Genomic DNA, 21,421 nt, shown 5'->3' on the forward strand with positions numbered 1-21,421 from the left:
AGATAGATGTAGCAGATTTAATGTTTATTAGTGAATATTTGAAAATAAACGATACAGAGAGTTTAAAGCAGCAGTTATTGTTTCATCGGGGATATCATACAGACTATGGGGGAGGGGTCAGTATTTTGGTATTGGGCAGCATATACCATATACAGTCTGTCATGTCCCCAATGCGGGATGAACGGTGGGTGAGATCAAGATACAGTCGGGGGACAGTGAGGGTACATCGCTCATACAAATAGGTTACAGACAGTCGTGGGAATAAAGGAGCGAGCTGGGTGATGAGGATAGGGTGACCCTCACATAGTGGAGTTTGGTTTGGTGGGTTCAGGGCTCAGGGGATAGAGTCCAATGGGGGAGTGTGAAAATCTCCTCCCCCCTTCGGGAGCACGGAGATACTAAACTGATGAAGACACTGTGATCTCAGCCAAAAGGTAGTGAAGTGGTTAATTACCATACATGATACATTTAGTGTGTTAAGATTTTGACACATTTATATTTTTGACAGTTGGTGAGTTATTTGAATATTTAGCCACAGACATTAAAATATAAAAACATCTATGCATGTGCCTGCTGATTCTAACAACAGTCATGATATTAGGATGCCCAGTGAATACTATATATAAGAATATCCTAAGTCCATATCACATGTACTTTATGAACTTACAAATAAATAGATCTACAAAAATCTGGTCCTGTCTCCTTTCTCTCTCTGTTTTTTTTGTAAAATGCAATATGCAAAAAAGGCTCTTTCTGGTGATGAGAAATTAGGAATTGCACATTTAGTAGGATGACTATATTACTGGTGCAACACCTAAGTCAACCACTAGTCAACAAAAAGACATCATATGAAACAAAATTTTAAAATTTTATTTTATATATTTATACATAAAACTTTCAAGTTAACTCTCTGAATCCAACTGAATGTTAATAGCACATCTAAAAATGAATGTCAAGTAGTCAACATTCACAAAATGTTGAAAACTGATTAAAATATACATTATTACTGAACGCTACAATTTCACTACAAGGCAGGCATTTTTTTTGTTTTGTTTTGTTTTTTTCTCACTTGTATAGCACCGTCAATTACAGTTTCTTTGTTTAAAACTACAGTGAAGAATAAAAAGTAGTCAATGGTAAAATACTGTTCAACTTAAAATCTCTAAACAAACAAAAATAAAGGTAAACTACCTTTTCTTCTTATCCATGGTTTGCAATGTTATAAGTACTGTACATCTTTGTAATAATATTACTAAAATGCCTGATATTTAGTGGCACAAGTAAAAAATTAAAATAAATTAAGGAGCAGAGGCCAATCACTGGACATAAAGCTTCAGACATTATCAATGACTAACTCTCCTTTTCTTGTGCGCCACCTTAAGCATCCACATTTGTACAACCATAGAAGCAAAATAAATGCTCGCTTATACCGATGGCTTCTTGCTTTATTTTGCTGGCATTTTCTCTGCCATGTGCTTCTGCTGACTTTCAGCATGTCTGAGGAGGGGGGAAAAAAAGCTGTGTTACTCACTGTCAAGAAAAATTAAATGGACTATTCAACATCTTAAAACATACTTCCACCTAAATAAGGCTTCCCCAATGAAGAGAATATCAAGCAATCAAATATTACAGAAAAAGCAGCAAAGAATCCTGTGACACCTTATAGACTAATAGATGTTTTGGAGCATGAGCGTTCGTGGGTGAATACCCACTTCGTCAGATGCATGTAGTGGAAATGTCCAGGGCAGGTATATATACGCAGGCAAGCTAGAGATAATGAGGTAGTTCAATCAGGGAGGATGAGGCCCTGTTATAGCAGTTGAGGTGTTAAAACCAAGGGAGGAGAAACTGGTTTTGTAATTGGCAAGCCATTCACAGGCTTTGTTTAATCCTGAGCTGATGGTGTCAAATTTGCAGATGAACTGAAGCTCAGCAGTTTCTCTTTGAAGTCTGGTCCTGAAGTTTTTTTGCTGCAGGATGGCCACCTTAAGGTCTGCTATAGTGTGGCCAGGGAGGTTGAAGTGTTCTCCTACAGGTTTTTGTATATTGCCATTCCTAATATCTGATTTGTGTCCGTTTATTCTTTTCCGTACAGACTGTCCAGTTTGGCCGATGTACATAGCAGAGGGGCATTGCTGGCATATGATGGAGTATATTACATTGGTGGACGTGCAGGTGAATGAACCGGTGATGGTGTGGCTGATCTGGTTAGGTCCTGCTGAACACTGGTCTGAGATAGGCATGGTAGGCAGCCATGTGTGCCCAGGATGCAGCCCTGAGAGCATCAGGCAACCTGCCAACCTGAAACATATTCTCACCAGTAACTGCACACCGCACCATAGTAACTCTAGCTCAGGAACCAATCCATGCAACAAACCTCGATGCCAACTCTGCCCACATATCTACACCAGCGACACCATCACAGGACCTAACCAGATCAGCCACACCATCACTGGTTCATTCACCTGCACATCCACTAATGTAATATACGCCATCATATGCCAGCAATGCCCCTCTGCAATGTACGGATTGCCGGAGCCGCGGGACCAGCGGACCCTCCGCAGGCACGCCTGCGGGAGGTCCATCGGAGCCACCTGCCGCTGACGGCCTCAGGAATGCTCTGGGCGGCCCTGGATTCAGCTGACAGATCAGCACTTCAGTTTGCATCAAAAGGTCTGCTAAATCTGGTGCATGATCTTCACATCAGTACCAGTGCGAGAGTGAGTGCTGGTCAACTGCTTTCACTGGATTTCTGCATAACCTCAGACGTGCAGTAGGGATGTATTTTCATCCTATCACTATTCTGTTGCGCCAAGTCCTCCTCAGTTTTACTGTTAATTACCACATAATGACTGTGCACATGCAAGATTTCTAAATGAGGAGGCTTTCTTTATTTGTGATTGCAACAGAGGTGAGCCAGGACTGCAATATTTAAAAGCACCCATAGGTGGCATGTAAACTACTTTGAATGATGGTATTTGACTTTACTACACTCCAGTTACCATATCATTTATGACAAAACTTTTCCCAGGTAGTGGCTAACTAACTGTATTTCAACCAAATACAATGCAACAAAAAGGTCTTGTAAAATATAAATATAAAAATCAAACATTTCACACCATTCCCCCCCTTTTCCATATAATCAAAATGGAGTTCAGAAAATATCATTTTAAATTAGACTTTGTTTAAAAATGTTTATTCAGAAAGATTTTTTAAAACTATTAAAAATGTTTTTGGCGTCCCATACAATTTCACATGGGAAGTTTAATGCTGCAGTGCTGAAAACACTAGCTCTTACCAATATGAACTGGAAATAATCCAACAATAATAATCCAATTATTCTTTATTATGCAGAAACCTTTAAAATCTGTTAGATTAACTGTCATAATATTATACAAGTTAAAAATATTCCTTAAATCATGTCAGAAACAACGGATTAAGTGGACTTGATGCCTGTATTCTGGCATGTTTTCTCTCAATCCACTGCTTAGTATTATTGTTATATCTCCTTGCAATCCTTCTGGTTGCAAAGTCTACCTCATCTAGCCTGTACCACACAAATCCTATGGGGATTTTTAAAAAAAAAACCTTTTTGATGTGTTGCGATTCAAACTTTCTGGCAGCATCAAAGCAGATTTATTCTTAACTAGCTTCTATTCTCTACCTTTCAGAAATGACAGTGCCAGACCTTGGTAAAGCAAAACATCAAAATTTTGGTCTCTAGGGATATGGAGTTGGACAGCTGGTTCATATTTCTCAAGAGAAAGTTGCTGAAAATCTTTAGGATTGCCTGTGGCTGAATTATTTTGCTGTTGCAGAAATGTAACACTGATGGAGACCACTGTGAAAAAAGATATCCAAAGGGTTAAAAGTCATGCCTGAGGAAATACAGTCCCTGGCTCCAGCCTGCTGCTCCTCCCCAAAGTTAACCCAGGTTTCCCATTTCCTAGCGGTACTCGTCTCTGAAGTTCCACTTATTTTACTGTGAGTGCTTTTAGAGAAAATTGTGGCTTAGTTTTAGACATGAATTGGGTCCAAGAATAAGAACCTTCATCTGGTGAATGACATATCATTAAGTAACAGCAATTACTTAAATATTATTCTGTATCGATTTGTAATTGATTTTTTTTTTATTGCTCAAAGCACCCACTAACCTTGGCAGTGGGTTCTAATATAGATTTCTAAATAAAACACACAAAATAATGGTATGAATTGCAATAAAAATATGTAATGGAGGATCAAAGTGGTAACTTCTTAAGTTTTTAATGCTTACATTGGTGATCCAATATGATATTTAGCAGAAGGAAGATTTGTTCATTTCAGCTGCTCTGTGACAGCTTACAGATACAGGGTTTACCCATCACCATCAACTTTTAGGCCTGGCATTCTACCCAGTATTGCTCCAAAAAAACAGAAAGTATATTAACTTGGAATATTCTTAGCAACGGTGTTTAACAGAAGATTTTACTAACCTGGTCAAGTCTTCAATGTCTACCAGCATTGCATCTTGCTCTGTGTGCAATTCATCTCGAATAAGAAGCAGCTGCACCAATTCCTCATTCAAGCCTGGTACCAGAGACAAGGAGTTTATAATTTAATTCAATCACAGATCCAGGGATTAATGATTAGGGAATCTGTTAGCTCCTCTTAAATCATTATGTTGCATATAGTAAACAACTGCTTACATGGAGAAGCAGAAAGATTGCCTACGTAAGGTTTTGGTCTCCATAAAAGGAAGCATATTACAAAATGGAATAAAAGTAGTGATTATCTATATTACTAATAGAGCTATCACAAATATGCACTTTTAACTACTATGGGTCTCATGAAATAACTGAATGTAGCATCCTCTCAACTCAAACTTTAGGTTTTAGCTAATCCAGCTACTTAAAGACAGTTGGAAAAGGCTTTTAGTCCAAGTAGCCTCTACCCAGTAAGAAAAAATAAATCACTCATTAGCAAAAAGTGTGTGAAAAAATAACAAAGTAATCCCAAAAGAAAATGTCTCTAGAGCATAACGAGCTTCCTGGAACTCTCCCCTTCTCAATGCTACCGTAACTGCAAGCCTGACACTGTTCTGTAGCCCAGAAAATCTGCATCCTGATCTGAACACAGACCTCTTCTGTTCAAACAGAAGAATGGAAATGAAACTGTGTGAAGAAAAAGGGCAGAATTTCAAAACAGCTCAGATAAATGAAAGAGCTATACTTCAGTAAAAGAAATCAGTGGCAGATTTGTGGTAATGCCACTACAACAGCCTTTCTGACCTCTTGCAGCCTAGAATAAAAAAACCCTGTGGTTCATATCTATTTATAGGTTAAGGAATGTAGTGATTCTAAGCAAAAATATAGCCAAAATGTGACGCAAGTGACAGTGGGTAATTGTATAAATGTTACAGGATGCTTGTTCTGCTCTGCCTGGAATAAAATACATTGCAATTCAGTCTTGCCTGCCGTGCTTGGGGCAGCAAAAAAGTAAAGCCGCCCCTGATTCTGCCTACTGATGCCTAGGACAGTCAGTGAAATTTTGGAATTGATTGAATGCGGCATTTAAAAATTATCACATTACATACAGACCGCAGTGCCGGTGAGCTGAGTTTAAGGCCCACAGAAGTTCAGCCAAATATGATTTTTCAAGTTAATACATCAAAATGAACACACAAGATTTACTTTCTTCCCGTGGTAACATACATGTTGCACTTTTCCCCACACCTAAGTTAATGTACTATAGCCAATTAAAAGGAAAATACCAAAGAATTAAAACAAAAATCACTTACTTTCTATTTGTGAGTGGAGATCATTGACTATCACTTGTAGCTGCCCAATAGTCATATCTCTCAGGTCAGTGGGTTTTAAACTTCTTTTCATCAAGCATTCACTTATATGAGGCATATGTGGCAGCTAAAGATGGATTAAAAGCCTTTTAGGTTATTATTACTTCAAAAGATTTATATTTCTAAATAAAAATAATAAAAAATGTGTTGACATTCCAAGTACTACCCTCCCCTTTCCCCATCCCCTACCATGCACATGCTTTCATGTAGCCATAGAAAGCCCATTTACTGACATAATCAAAATGAAAACTTGTGATTAATGTTTGTCAACCTTTCAAACGAAAGATCAAGGATGAATAAATCCTTTTATGAGAAGTTGTCACAAAAATAATCAACTGCCCTGTAGTTATAACCTTCTAGCTTCATCACTTCATTTTCCCCACAGATATCACTCCATAAATGACCCAATACTGTGACCCATGTTGACTCTGCAACTACTGATTGAAATTTCATACCTAAATCAAGAGATTTATATGCAGTTATACATGGTAATTGCACATCCCTTTGGCATATATGGATATTCCTAACAGAGCCATTTCTAAAACACTAAAAATCAAGCTTAAAACAAAGTGTTTAGCCACTGGACTGTATCTACATCATCACAATATAAACGCTGATGTGGCATTCTACTAGACAAGTGTCAACTTAAATAGAAACATTTTTGAGAAAAGTCATCTAAAAAGACAGCTGTTACCAATTACTGACAGTTGAGAATTAAGATACCATTTTAATTCTCAATCATCCTTTATGTTTAACACAGGTAGACAGGATAGATGGATGGTTAGCCTTATTTTTTGCTGCTCTTCAGATAGTGATATATACCAGTGGTCTACAAAGTGGGGTGCGCACAAGACAATCCATTGGGGGGCACAGCAGGAGCGCCGCCGGATGGGGGGACAAAGGGGGAGCGACCAGAGGAGGGAGGGAATGAGAGAGCAAAGAAGCTGCCTCCACCCCTCCAGGCAGGGCCACCCAGAACGCAGGGGCTTTAGGGGCTGCAGGGCCCTGGGCTAAGGGGGCCCCAGGGCCCTGGCCTGCGGCTCTAAAGCCCCTTTCGAAATGCAGCCCTGAGTCCTCCAGCCTGTGGAGGAGCAGGGGCAGCTGCACAGCCAGCAGCTGGAAAGAAGCAGCACTTGCCCCTTCAAAGCCGGCTGGAAAGAAGCAGCCGCTTCTCTCTGGCCACTGGCTGTGCGGCTGCCCCTGCTCCTCCTGAGTCCGCCAGCCTGTGCCTGCAGGACCGCATTCCAAAAGGGGCTTTAGAGCTGCAGCCCAGGGCCCTGCAGCCCCTAAAGCCTCTGTGTTCTGGGTGGCCTTGCCCCCGGGGGTGTGAGGGGGCAGCTCCCAGAATCATGGCTCCCAGAATCGTGGCCATGGGGGCGGTGCTGCGCTGCTCAGAGCCACCTGCACACCGCCTGCACCAAACAGGGGCTGCCCCACGTAAGTGCTCTGCACCTCCTGCTTGCCCCAGCCCTGAGCCTCCTCCCGCACCCCCACCCTGAGCGCCTTCCCACACCTTAACTCCCTCCCAGACCCCGCACCCAACCTTGAGCGCCCTCCCGCACCCTAACTCCCTCCCAGACCCTGCACTTCCACTCTGAGCGCCCTCCTGCACCCTAACCCTAATCCAGACCTTCAAATCGCTGTATCACAAAGCGTTAAACCAAGATTTTCAGAAATAATGAAGCATATTCAATCACATTGCTCTCACTAAAAAATATTAATATTTTTGAGAGCAAAGAAGTTTTTTGTACCATTAATAAATAAAATACAATAAAAATTATTTTAAAAATATTGTTTATTTCATCTTTATCTCATCCTTTTTTAATTTCTTTTTTTGTATGTTTTATAATGTACATAATATATTAGTATAGTAGTACATTTATATATATAATTTATACATAAATAAACAAACATATATTGGGGGTGAGTGCTCAAAAATTTTTTACTGATAGGGGTGCGTGATCAAAAAAGTTTGGAGACCACTGATTTATACAATATAGAGCGGGAAAGATGCATTTGAAAATATATGGAACCATTTTAAGTCTGGGATTAATTTTTTCATATATTATATTACTATATATGTTGGAAGAATGACTTCAGAGTTAAGGTCTCATCTTTAAAATGTATATTCTATTCTACTTTCAAGTATTTTTTTTTTTTTTGGTTTTCTTTTCATTTCTGCTTAGCAGAGTTTTGTTTCTGCAGCATTTATTGGTTCTTTAATTGCTAATCCGAACAGATTTGTGAATAGCAGTAGTAATGTATATTTATCTCTTAGTTCTCTCTGTATATACACATTACACATACAATTAAAAAATTAACAAAGACGTATATAAAAAGTTAGTTCTCATTTACTGATAATGAGTGGATGCAAATTATCTCCTAAAATAACATTTTGAAAGTCTTAAATGTTATTAAAAATTATATGCATTTTATTTTTCAGTACACGCTGAGATATGATTATATGTGAATAAATAGTACTTCACTCGTGGGTAATTCCACTGAGTCCAAAAACATCCTTCTGAAGTACACTGTATTTTCATGCTTACTCCATTTCTGAATTTGAATCTCTTTATTATTCTGTTAAATCTTCTAAAGCAGTTATTCTCAACCTTTTGAGGATCAGGACCCATTTGTAAATGTTTATGGGCTGTGGTAACCCAGTAAATAGTCAGGTGTGGAAGCCCTGGGGTGGTTTTGGTCAGGTCCTGCCCGGCACTCACCCCACAGTGGCAGGTCCTGTGCTGAGGGTTTGACTGGGCTTGGCTCTCCGCTCCGGGTGTTGCAACCTCTGAGGTTGCAGAGCCGCTCAGGTTTGGCACTGCCCCCCTCAAAAAACTTGTGTGAGTGGACTTGTCACCTGGCTCATGGGGTTGCAGTGCCACTCATTCAAATTTGACCTACCAGGACTCCCATCATCATGAGGACTGGGCCAAACCTGATTGGTGCTGGTACCCTAGAGGTTGCAATATTTGGAGCAGCGAGGTGAGCCCAGCCAGCCCTGTGGGACAGGAGCCACAGGTTGAGAAACTTTGTTCTAAAGTTTATAATTTCCAGCTGAATAATCTCAGATAATTTTGTAACAACTAGGAAAGCATTTCCTAAGAATCTCTCGCTCTCTCAAACACACTTATTTATTATTTATAAACAAACAGATACACATATATGAACATTCAACCTCTAACTTGTAAGACACAGTTTGGCTTCATTATTATAAAATATTAAGTATGGATCTGATCCTGCAAATGTTTACAAGGTGTAGTGCTTGATCTAAATAAGACTACATGTGGCAGTAAGCACTGCACCCATGAAATGCATTTGCAAGATAGCACCTTAAAGCTAGATGATGTTTCATTGTATAGAATTTATTTTCCCTACTTTCTCAGACCGAAATGAGCGCTAAAAATTATTTTAAGTGTATTTTACTCTTTGTAAATAAAAAATCCTTTGTTCATGTAGTTTTGCAGATATTTGGATGCACTAGTACAGAATTTGGATAATTGGAAAGAATTAGTTATTCTCAAGTGGTTAACTATTCCTACAATAAAACAACAAATTATTAACATTTGGTGGTCACTGAATGCATACTGGCCTTTGGTTTGATACTCACAAGATCAGCTACAGGGGATTTTTTCCTGTTCTGCTTTTCCACCTCCACTTGCATTTTGGCCATTGGTTTTGCCATAGCCAAAGCCATTTTGGCTTCAGCTTGCAGTTTCTTTTGTCTAGTGAGAAAATCCATGTCATCTAGGGATTCAGATTCTTCTTCAGTAGTGTCTCTATCAGAGTAGGAGGAACTTTGCTTGCTCTAGGAAAGTGCACACACATCAGTTGTAAGTGTATAACAACATTCACACTTTAAGATAGACAATATTGTAAGAAATTTTAGCTTTAAAATTCTCACGTATGCAAATAGTGTGATTTCTTCAGGGAAGATGGAGATCATTTAATTGTATTTATTTGCTCAACAAAATGATTTTTAAGTATCAAAAACCATTTTTCAAGACAGGAACACTTAAATGCTAATGGTAATCTGAGTTTTAGTTAGGGAGAGAAACCTGCTAGATCAGTGAGTGTCTGAAGGCATGCATTGAATCAAACTCTGGGAAATCCCAGGGAGGCCTTTGGGTATTGTTAATATAGGGGGAAAGAAGGAATTGTTGCAGATCTGCTAATTTCCTTGTTACAATATTGTTCAGAAGGAAGGGGTGGTGAGAAGCTGATGCTTCTCCATGCCATCCCCTCCTTACTGCTACCAGCCCATAAAAGGAGGGAACTTATTCACATATCTAGCACATCTGAGCTACCTAGGAATATCCAGTTTGTTGTAGCCGTGTTGGTCCCAGAATATTAGAGAGATTGTGGGTGAGGTAATATCTTTTATTGGATCTCTCACCAACAGAAGTTGGTTCAATAAAAGATATTACCTCACCCACCTTGTCTCTCTATCTAGAAATAGTTTGCCAACTGCAGTCAGCAGTCAAAATATTTTTATAGATAACCAAGGGCTGTTCTTAAGATAACTTAACAAGCTCTTTGTCTGCTTATATCACTGCCAATTTATAACTTTTCCCAATCATAACTTAATTTATACCTCTCTTAAAAATATTAAGAATGGCACATGCACGTGCTAAAGAATTATTTTAAATGATAGAAGCTCATGTACATACTTATGCTTTAAAATCTTTTTATTTCTTCACTAAGGCCTTTTGTGAAACTAGTTATCAGACCTACCATTGGAGACAAAGGCGTATCCAAGCTTGTTTCAGTCTTGCTGTCATCGGCATCGCTATCCTTGTCACTACCACTGTCATTTACAAAACAAATCTGCAGGTTCATCCCACTTTGTAGCCTGGAGGGGAAGAAAAGGGACAGGTGTTAGCATGTATACTCTCTCTCAACAACAAATCCAAAGTACTGTCATCAGCAATCACTGTTGCTTAACAAGATGTGCTAACATATTAGCAAATATAGGAGCTCCGACCTAAATCAACACTGAAGGTTTAACTGTCTCTATCAACATATCCTTCTGAGAGCCAGACTTATTTTTAGCAGAATAGATAATGCTAGAGTGCCTTAAGCACAAGTTATTTAACTTTTAAAAAGAAAGCCGTCAACTTGATTTTTTTTCAATGTGTAAAAACAAAAAGTGTTTCCAATAACTTTTTTTTTTTTAAAGGGAAGTATTTGTTTTTAGACATAATAAAAATTCCCCATGGTATTATTTGAAACCTAAACATTGCAGCACTAAACTTGAAAGTGAAGTTGCCTATAAACAAAAGTGTAATTGACTTAACTGAATATAAATAGTAAACAAGAAGTATAGTGTGTCAAGTAATATTCATTCACTTTTAATAAATCTAAGGTGTTCTTAGGAACATAGCGAAAGCAATATATTAACACACAGGGCCAGATCCTCTGGTGTAGCATGGCTGCTTTGTCTTGCAGTGCTCATGAAACTTATTTATTTATTTGTATTACCAAAGTGCCCAGGAACCCTAGTCATGGACAAGGACTCCATTGTGTAAGACTGGTACAAACACAGAGCAAAAATCAAGCGGAGGAGCTGATGGATCCAACACTGGAAGGAAGACCTCAGTACAACAGAGATCCTCTGGTGATCGAGAACGCACAAAGAAGCTGTTGTGCCACTCCCCATCCCTGCTGCTTGCACAGTTTCTCCACGATGCACTGATCTCCAAAGAGAAGTTAAATTCCCAAATTCAAGAACCAATTCAACAGCAAAGCCAGGAACAGAACACAGCGTTTCTCGCTGAAAGTCTTGCGCTCTACCACCCTACTGAAACACAACTGCTGATTTTAAATCAGTTACTTTGTTTCAGTTAAAAAGCTGGCCAATTCAGTTACAGTACTGTGCTTTTGCTGCCATCTGTTGTTGAATTTTAGTATTTCTTAAAGCTCTACACAGTTTGTCGTCATACCTTTCCTTGCTAGAAAACATGCAGTTTGTAGTAAATTGCACAACTGCCACAGTGAAATGATATTCATTTAAGGGTTTAATTTACAGTATTACTATTAATGTCTTTGTATAACCTGCCTGCCTTTCAGACCAGCTCCAACCTAGACATTCCTCTCCACCCCTACTCACTGTTTACTTGTCTATTATGGTAAACTCTTCTGGGGGCAGGAACTGTCTCACGTGATGTTTGTGTTCAGTACCAAGGGACTGGATCCCTGATCACAACTGCGGCCACTAGGTTCTACTGGGATACAAAGTAATAGATGTGCCTTTATTGGCAAAAGACGGCAAGGACCATTGTCAGTTTTTCTAACCTTCTGTGCTGTGAGAGATTTGCCCTTTCCAAGAACAACTACACTCATTTGTCAGCTGAGTTTTTTTCCAACTTGATGACTTAGAACAACTCTGGGTGGTGTGGTTTCAAAATGCAGATAATAAGGCAGGTCTCTGGGTTGTTTTGTTTTTGGGTAGGTGGCTGAACTTTGCCCCACTTTTGCTCAGATAATGGTTATCCCTTTGAGTACTAAATGTATCAGGTGGGGAATTTTAGAAGCAGCGTATGCCTTAACCTTATCAACCTTTAATTCAAAGATTAAAGATATTTAAGAGTAGGTTAGATAAATGTCTATCAGGGATGGTCTAGACAGTATTTGGTCCTGCCATGAGGGCAGGGGACTGGACTCGATGACCTCTCGAGGTCCCTTCCAGTCCTAGAGTCTATGATTCATGGAGTTTAAGGCCAGAAGAGACAATTAGATCATCTAGCCTGACCTGTATAGCATAGACCATGAAGTTTCATCCAATTGCCCCTGTACCGTGTTTGAATAAAGCATAACTTGTGCTTGGCTAAAATTTATCTTCCAGAAAGGCATCTGGTTTTGATTTGAAGACATCAAGAGATGTATAATCCAGAACCTACTGGGGGAGTTTATTCCAGTGGTTAATCCCCTTTACTGTTAAAAATGTATGCCTCTTTTCTAATTTGAATGTGTCTGGCTTCAACATATAGCCATTGGTTCTTGTTATGCCTTTCTCTGCTAGTGTAAAAAGACCTTTAGTAACACTATCTCCTCCTCCCCCCTGCCCAAAAAGATACTTTATACAGTATAGTCAACTAATCTCTCAGTCTTCTTTTTGATAAATTAACCAAATTGGGATCTTTAAGTCTCTCATTGTAAGGCATCTTCTCCATTTATGCGGCTCTTTCCTTTACCCTGTCAACATCCTTTTTAAAATGTTGACACCAAAACTGGACACAGTAATTCCAGAATCTGTCTCCCCAATTCCATATGCAGAGGTAAAATCATTTTCAGCTGTTTATCCACTATGACCCCTAAAACCTTTTTGGAGATACTGTTTTCCAGGACACAGTCCTTCATTCTGTAGGTATGACCTGCATTCTTTGTTCATATATCTAACTTGACTGTACTAAAATACATTTTGTGTGGCTTGCTTACCAAGCAATCCATCTCTCTCTCTGCATGACTACCTTACCATTCTGCCAATCCTTCCGTCATCTGCAAATAAAGCAGTGACTTTATATTTATTTCCAGATCACTGATGAAAATATTCGTTAGCGTTAGGTTTTCTACTGATCTCTGTGGAATCCCCTGGAAAAACCCTCTTTCAATGAAGATTCCCCACCGACTATTTTTTAAAATGTGTCAGTTAGCCAGTTCTTAATGCATTTAATGTGTGCTTAATTGATATTGCATAATGTTTTTATGAGAATGTCAGCTGTACTGAGTCAAATACCTTTTAAAAGTTTACATATATCACATCTGCAGTTATTTTTATCAATCAAATTTGTAATCTCAACAAAGAATAAAAGCTGTATTTTCCATAAAGCCACATTGACTGGCCTTAATTATATTACTATCCTTTACTTCTTTACTGGTTGAATCCTGTATCAGCTTTTCCATTATTTTGCCTGGGACTGATCTCAGGGGAACCTGCCTATAGTTATCTGGATCATCCCACTTGCCCTATTTGAATATTGGCATGAAAAACTCTTCCTGTCTTTTGGAAATTCCCTGGTATTCCAAGATTTATTAAAAATTAACATGAGGGGTCCAGAGATCACCTCAGCCAATTTTTTTAGGATTGTTAGGTGCAAGTTAATTTAAGATGTAAGTTTATATATAAAATAACATCTGCCTACCCCCAGCCCAGTTCCCAATAGAACTTCCTGATCAGAACCAAGATACACAAGAAAACTAAAAAGTGTGTAGGGGATGGTTTCTCTTTTTTAAATACAGGGAATTATGTTCACAAATTCTCATGCCTCAAAATGAGAATGAATCCTCTAGCTGGGGCCATTAGGATATAAGATCTCTTGTAGGATCAAAAATATCCAGAGGACTTTTCAGAAAATGTCAAAAGGAAAATAGAATTGCCTGGACAGAGTGAAATGAGAAGGCATTTAAAACCACAGGAAATCACCTTAGCACCACTTCGTCTCTGTGGGAATGCGGACACACCTTCTCTTAGGCTACGTCTACACTACAGGATAAATTCGAATTAGCTTAAACCGATTTTATAAAACAGATATTATAAAGTCGATTGTGTGCGTCCACACTAGCCACATTAATTCGGTGGTGTGCGTCCATGGTCCGAGGCTAGCGTTGATTTCTGGAGCGGTGCACTGTGGGTAGCTACTGTAAAATAATGAGGCCAATAACGTCGATTTGCGTCCACACTAAACCTAATCCGATATAGTAATATCAATTTTAGCGTTACTCCTCTCGTTTTGTAGGAGTACAGAAATCGATTTAAAGAGCCCTTTAAATCGATAAAAAGAGCAGTGTAGTATGGACGGATGCAGCGTTAAATCGATTTAATGCTGTTAAAATCGGTTTAACAGCGTAGTGTAGACCAGGCCTTAGGTTAAAGCCTGTAATTCCTTTACATTCCTGGTAAAGGTAGTAACCAGGAATGCTACCCAGGAAAAAGTATGAGGCTACAGTTAATGGTTTAAGAGTGCACTTTGAAAAGCATTTAAAAATAGGTTGAAGTTTCCCGGTAGATCTGATTGCCTTGTAGCTGACTGCTGCTGTGCCAATGGTCTCTGCATATTTCACTAACTTTAGTTTCACTTTGAACTTTTTTGATATTACAAACAAGACTTATAAAATTCTCAGTGGCCTATCATGTGAACACTATCTTTCAGAGAGGCAAGGAGCACTGTCAGTCATTCCACTTGCAATATCTCACGCAAGGGCAGATACCGTTGCAATCCCTACATGCAAAGGGCTTATGACTGCTCTGTCCATGCACCCTCAGAGGTGCAAATCATTACAAAGGAGGTGGGGGAAGAAACAGAGAGTGTCTCCTAAGCTATAAATACTTCCTTAATCTTTTGAGCTCCCTCATGGAGGATGGAAGTTTTTGGTAATTATCTCGATCAGAGGTGCATACTGGGTAGGTAAAGAATTGTGCAGGTTTTCCCCCCACCCCCAATATTTTCCTATCCTACTCTTACATTAAGGACGGCTGTACCCTGAAAGTGTTGAACTTGATTTATAGACACTGTGGTGTCTGCAGAGGAACGAGTCAGATTTAAAGAAAGCTAGTTTCTATGCTCAAACTTTAAACATGCTTTCTGTTCTTCCCAGACATGTGTAGCTGCTGGTTTGCTCAACTCAGACCCCTTTCAAAGACACAGTCTGAGCACTTCAGAAACACACACAATAAGGGAAAAGGCAAACAGTTCAGGTTAGAGAGTAAAGAGCTCACATGGGAGATAACTGTTAAAACTAGATTCTCCTGATTGGTGATATATTAAGAACAGCTGTATTATTCAGGTCAGATTAAAGTGCTACACAGATTTAAAGAAGGGACTGACTGTTAGGTTTAGCAAGTGATTACACTGAAAGGGGAATTTGCAAAATTGAGACATTGAGCTGGATTCTCTCTCTCTCTCTCTCTCTCTCTCAAAAAAAAAGCCTCCTGGTAGGATACGTGGCTGGAAAACAAAAAGCTTTTTCAGATGATGGCTTTTCAGATGTGTGTATTGTCACGTCTCCTGTGGGTTGTTGCAGCTCAGTTTGCATGGAGAGCTGTTTAGGGTTTTTATTTTTATGCCTGCACATATTTCCACCAGCAATGGCCATTCATATCTTATTCATAACACCTAAATAAAATTCTACAGTAATAAAATGTTAACATGGATAAATGCCTTGACTGCCATAATTTGCTCTCACAATGAACACACTTCAGAACTCTAAAACAATACGAGACAAGAGATTTCTTGTTACATTAGAGCAGCACTGGCCTAGCTATTCATATGAATTCCCTACACTGCACACGTACAACTACAATCTATTTTTAAATTCAATTTAACAAAGAAACAGTAAATGTATCAAATAAAAATTACAGTGAATGCACATTCATGTTATGACAATAGCTATCAAAAACAAAAAAATCAGTAATGAAATGCACCTCACTGCACTTGATGGGAGTTCAGCCTTCAACAGCAATACTGTCATTTTCTTTATTTTCTGCCACAACCGTAAAATTCTTGGAATATATTTCATAGTGAACTGTTAATATGTCCACCACACTATTATTATGCATTATTTGTACTACAGTAGTGCCTAGAGGCCCCAGCCAAACTAGAGTCCCAGTGATCTAGGCGCTATAGAGATAGAGAGAGAAAGAGAAGACAATCCTTGCCCCAAGAGCTTGCAGTCTTAGACCTTAATCCTGCAAACATCTACACATACATGTAGCTTTACTACCATGACAGACAGCAATGTGAATACTTACAATCATAAAGTTAATCATGCATATAAGTGTTTGTAGGACCATGGCCTTAGTTTAGGACACTGTAGCAAGTGAGTGAAACAACAGAGCCACTGTAACATGAGCATGTGCAGAATTTCTAGGCACAGGAAGGCTTTTTGATTGTTTGCTGCTAACAGACAACTTTCATCATCTGCATTTTTTGTTCTGAAGTTTTGTTTGAGAATATCATACTCTTGAAAGATGCCAGATTAATAGCCCAGGCAATTCACTCCTGTATTCATTCTTAGAACAGGTACAGTGTGAGCAGCAGTGGTGCAAACTTCCCTGTATGACTCTGTAAATATGTCTAAATCCTGATGAGGAGGGACCATCTCAAGAGGTAAGTCAGTCTCCATATTCATTCAATATTTGGTCTGTCTGCTGAGACTGCAAGGAAAACTGCCAGTTGGTGCTAATTATAAGCAGTAGTTTTTGCCTTATGGACAGCTGTTCAATAGGAACTAACTCATTTGACAAAGGCCATCAAAAAGAAATAAAATCATCTTGTGGTCACTAACAACCTTAGCTGGATTCAAACTGGTAACCTAAGGAGGAAAGAATCTGTATTCCATGTTGCCAGCCTGGAATATGTTTTGTAGGGATTCATAACTTCTGTAAAAACATTCTGAAACTACAGAGTTTGAGATACACGAATCACAAAAAGAATGGTGGGAGTCTTATTATATAACTGCTCACTGGAAAAACCTATTTCTCTTTCCAAATCAGTTTTCCATATATGCAAACAATGCACCTCGCACACAAATGTTGATTGAATAAAGGGTGTGGGAGGAACGGGGGAATACAAGAGCTGGACACATGTTGTGCTATATTCACTATACGTTTAGTAAAGTGCTTTTATTATGTTTTTGTTTTTTACAGAACAGATCCTTTTCCAATACGAAAGCACTCTTATGAAGATTCCTCCGCCCCCTGTAATAACAACCAATGTGTTTTAAAAGTTCTTACTGGTGTAAAAATATTAACAAAATTCAAAAGCATTTAGTACATTTGGCAATTTCACTTGGTACACGTGTCAAATTCCGCTTGCACACTGTTAATTAGACCCGATGTATAATTACAAGATAGGGGTTACTGGCTTTGCTTTAAAGGAAAGTAGTTACTAAACAAAGTCAAACTGTTTTGCTTTTCAATTTATTTGAAGTTAAGTTTGATTTTATAATTGTAGACTCTCTCAAATAATGCTTAATTCTCTCCTGCTTTTGTGCATCTCTTAAGATTTTGTCTCTTGCCACACCCTGGAAACATGTACACCTCTACACTTAACATGAGTGTCCATTCAGAAAATTCCCAAACAAGGTTAGCTATTATGGGGAGAACAACTAGTTCACCACTATCTGGGTAAAAACACATCTCTGGACTATTTTGAAACCTATTGTAGGTTGTGTAATAGGACTGTCCTAGAATCATAGGGTTGGAAGGGACCTTAGGAGGTCATCTAACCCAAGCCCCTGCTCAAAGCAGGACCAATCCCCAGACAAAATTTTACCCCAGTTCCCTAAATCGCCTCCTCAAGGATTGAACTCATAACGCTGGGTTTAGTAGGCCAATGCTCAAACCACTGAGCTATCCCTCAGAGTGGTATAAATATCACACAATATGATAGTGAAGTATGAGAACTGATAGAGCCAGCTCCACAGACATGGTAGATGTCCACACATAATGCAAGCCAAAGGTGGCTTAAAGCTTATCTTTCCACTCTATTCATCTTTTCAGGGATGATTCCCCTTAACTAAGGCAGAACTGACAGATGGCTGCTCTGACTTATGACAGCTGTAAACAGATCTAGGATGCCATAACAATGCAGAGGCATATTTGCTTCTCTCTCTCTGCTCTGCCCTCTTCCCCCTGATATGTGTGTAACTGGGGGAGTGTGAAATGAGAGTGACACATGAGCTCCTATATTGGCTCTGCACTGCTAGGTAAATACTCTTACATTGCAGATATCCCTCCAGGGCCAATTATACTAGCACTGGAGCTAGTTTACACTGGGGGCATGGTGAAATCAGCTGCATTTCTCTGGAGAATTTGGCCCATGGGATTCTCTCTCTGTTCCCTTTGGCCTGAAAAGTATTTTGAAAAAGATTACAGGTGCCTTGTGAAGAAAAGCTTTCTTTAAAAGATCCTTTTATACTTCCAGTTAATATATATATATATATTTTTTACATTGGTGGGTCTTTAGGAGCAGTTTGATGAAATCTGGGTGCACCCTGGGGTAAACAGCAGGCTGTTCCAAGCACATGGAAGGCTGCATCAAGCCATACACTGGAGAAGACGAAAGGGGCATCACTGGATGATCAAAAAGTGGTCATCTGAGCTCCTCTATCATGGACGGCCATAGTGAAAACACACTGCCCTGAAAACACACACCTGAAATTTAAAACCTGGGTCTTTCCAACTCTATGGCTCTGTGAAATATCATTGTTTTGGAGGGTAAAGTAAACTCTGTAGCAGCCAGATCGCAGTTCGTTAAGGACTCTGTACATTAGGAACAGGACTTTGAATACGTATGTGAAAGGGGAGCCAGTAGTTTATGGAACATTTGCTATGCATCTGTTGCTTGCATGTCATGTGTCCACATCATCCTTTGTTGCTCATGAAGTGCACAGGCTTAAGCCTTCTGGCGGTGGCTGTGTTTAGTTCCAGGTTGAATGAGCTGGATAAATCTAACCTAAAGGAGATGAAAGCATGTATCACTATGGCTTGATTCTAGCCAGAAAGGAAAGAGGATACAGTGTCCTGGCTAACAGAAGATGCTACCATGGTCTTCAGTAGTAGTGACTTCAGGATGATTTCAAGGCTGCACATCAAATTGATGACACTCTAGACAGGTGTTGAGATTAGCATATTGGCAATTTACTGGATGTATTTCCCTTTCCTACTATCACAACGCTCTTTCTTAGACTGACCACCAAATCTGGTCATTTTATCCAGGCATTGGACATCTTGATGACAGAAAAAGCCCAGTGGTTAAGTTGGCAGAACAAGAGCTGATTTTCATCCACATATGGGTGGCACATGAGTATGTGACATTTCATGATCTCTGAGTGACCTTATAAGATGTTCAAAGGAGAGAGAATAATGAGCCTTCTGGAACTTTCGTGGTTGGGGTACAGATGATGAGAAGCAAAAAATGCATCTTATTAACTTTAGGACAGAGTTTTACAACAGAGAAGACAAGGGAAGGTTCATATTGTAGCTTTCTTTAAAACATTAGAAAAATCAGAAAATATAACTGAGAAGATTTCTTATTTTCTGCTGAAAATGTTCCTAAATGTATGGTTTCTGATTTGAAACAAATACTGTATAAACATATTATACTATATTCTTCATGGGTGTTTTGAATAATTTACTTAAAAAACTCAGAAAACTAAGTTGTTCCCAAGTTAGTATGGATGTATCATTATTTTACATACTGGAGGGATGTATATGGCCAAAAATTCTTTTGTGTGGGAGTAATTTGTAATTAAGCTCAAATGCATAGTTTAGTTAAAAAAAAAAAGGAACAGGACTGCTAATTTATACAACCTTATCATTTTGCAAGTCCTGACCAAATTCTCTGGTTTCCTCTATTGGATCATGCCTACTTCAATCCCAGATCTGGAAGCATTCATATGTTTTCCTTACATTTAATTCTCACATACAAAATATCTACTATAGAACAGTATATCCAAACAGATTAACTAATGTAATATATTTCTTTCACTGTCCAGTTTTCTAATGATATGCACAAACCAAGACACATCAGGTACTGTTTTTCAGAACACACATACCTAGATGGATCTATGCTGTAATAATACTATCTCTATTGCCAACTTCTTGCACACCTGAGATAATGTTATTCACTTTTAGCTGGAGGGGAATGGTGGAGAAGAGGGAAGAGTTGCAACATTCCCATTGTCCAGAGCTATGCTATTAATCGGGCTAATTGTGACATTTGCTTGTGGTATTGATTTTATTTTGGGTATGTTCAGTAACAGCAGCAGCAACAAGAAGAACAAAAGGATAGGTCAGCTTTTGAGTTAAAACCAGAATATTGTTTGCCTGCATGACAAACAACAGGTCATTCTACCTCTATTCTTTTTTTTTATAGCTAATCGGCAACTTGATCCTGCTAGGTGCTGAGTGTACTCAATCCCACTGGAGTCAGAGAGATCTGAAGGTGTTCAGGGATCTTGCAGGAATGAGTTGCAAGTTCTCTTCCCTGTTGCCATACAGCTGCACACTTTATGGTGGAAGAATTCAGGTCTGTGTAAAGCCCTTTGCAACTGTAATATCTCTCCCAGTACAACAGACAAGAGAGAGTCATTTGTTATAGAATTCTAGAAATTAAAGATGGTAAATTACGGGATAGGTCACCTACTCCATCTCCAGCCAATGTTCTCTAACCTCAGTCCCAAGACTGTGGTTTTTTTGTTTATTTGTTTTTTGTCTGTTTGTGTGGTTTTTTGGGGGGGCGAAAGGGGGAAGAGAATTATTCACAACAAACTGACATTACAGATACCAAATTTGTGTGGAACCTAGGAAACCATGGATCTAAAATGAGGGCCATTTAAAGGTATTGCTGCCACTAAAAATCTAGCGAGGCAACCAGAAGAGAAAATGGAGCCTACAAACATCAGGGCCTCCCTCAATATTCTAATGAGTTTCTCATAGGACTTCATACTAAAGATATAATACACTACCCAAAGCCTCACATTAGTTTTTACCTCCCCCAACCCCACATATTCCCCTTTAATTTCACTCTGATGCTATGCCACATGAAATCCATAAACATTAGGAATGTTCACGATGCCATTTTACTT

The 21,421-nt window shown here is 39.0% G+C and overlaps 1 protein-coding gene across 4 annotated transcripts in view; it reads right to left on the minus strand.

Annotated features, from left to right (window-relative positions):
* Positions 1-399: 399 nt before the first annotated feature.
* The window catches only part of LOC115657565 (schwannomin-interacting protein 1), a 470,940-nt gene continuing 449,918 nt past the window's right edge, over positions 400-21,421 (minus strand). For all 4 annotated transcript variants that reach the window (XM_030575601.1, XM_030575602.1, XM_030575604.1 and 1 more), the window contains 5 exons: positions 10,568-10,685; positions 9,444-9,641; positions 5,777-5,900; positions 4,473-4,566; positions 400-1,497 (listed from right to left, as the gene is read on the minus strand). In XM_030575601.1, the coding sequence (XP_030431461.1) occupies positions 1,446-1,497; positions 4,473-4,566; positions 5,777-5,900; positions 9,444-9,641; positions 10,568-10,685 (586 nt within the window). In that variant the 3' untranslated portion in view covers positions 400-1,445. The remainder of the gene's footprint in view (positions 1,498-4,472; positions 4,567-5,776; positions 5,901-9,443; positions 9,642-10,567; positions 10,686-21,421) is intronic.

The sequence above is a fragment of the Gopherus evgoodei genome, chromosome 9 (genome assembly GCF_007399415.2).
Source record: "Gopherus evgoodei ecotype Sinaloan lineage chromosome 9, rGopEvg1_v1.p, whole genome shotgun sequence".
NCBI classification, from domain to species: domain Eukaryota; kingdom Metazoa; phylum Chordata; order Testudines; family Testudinidae; genus Gopherus; species Gopherus evgoodei.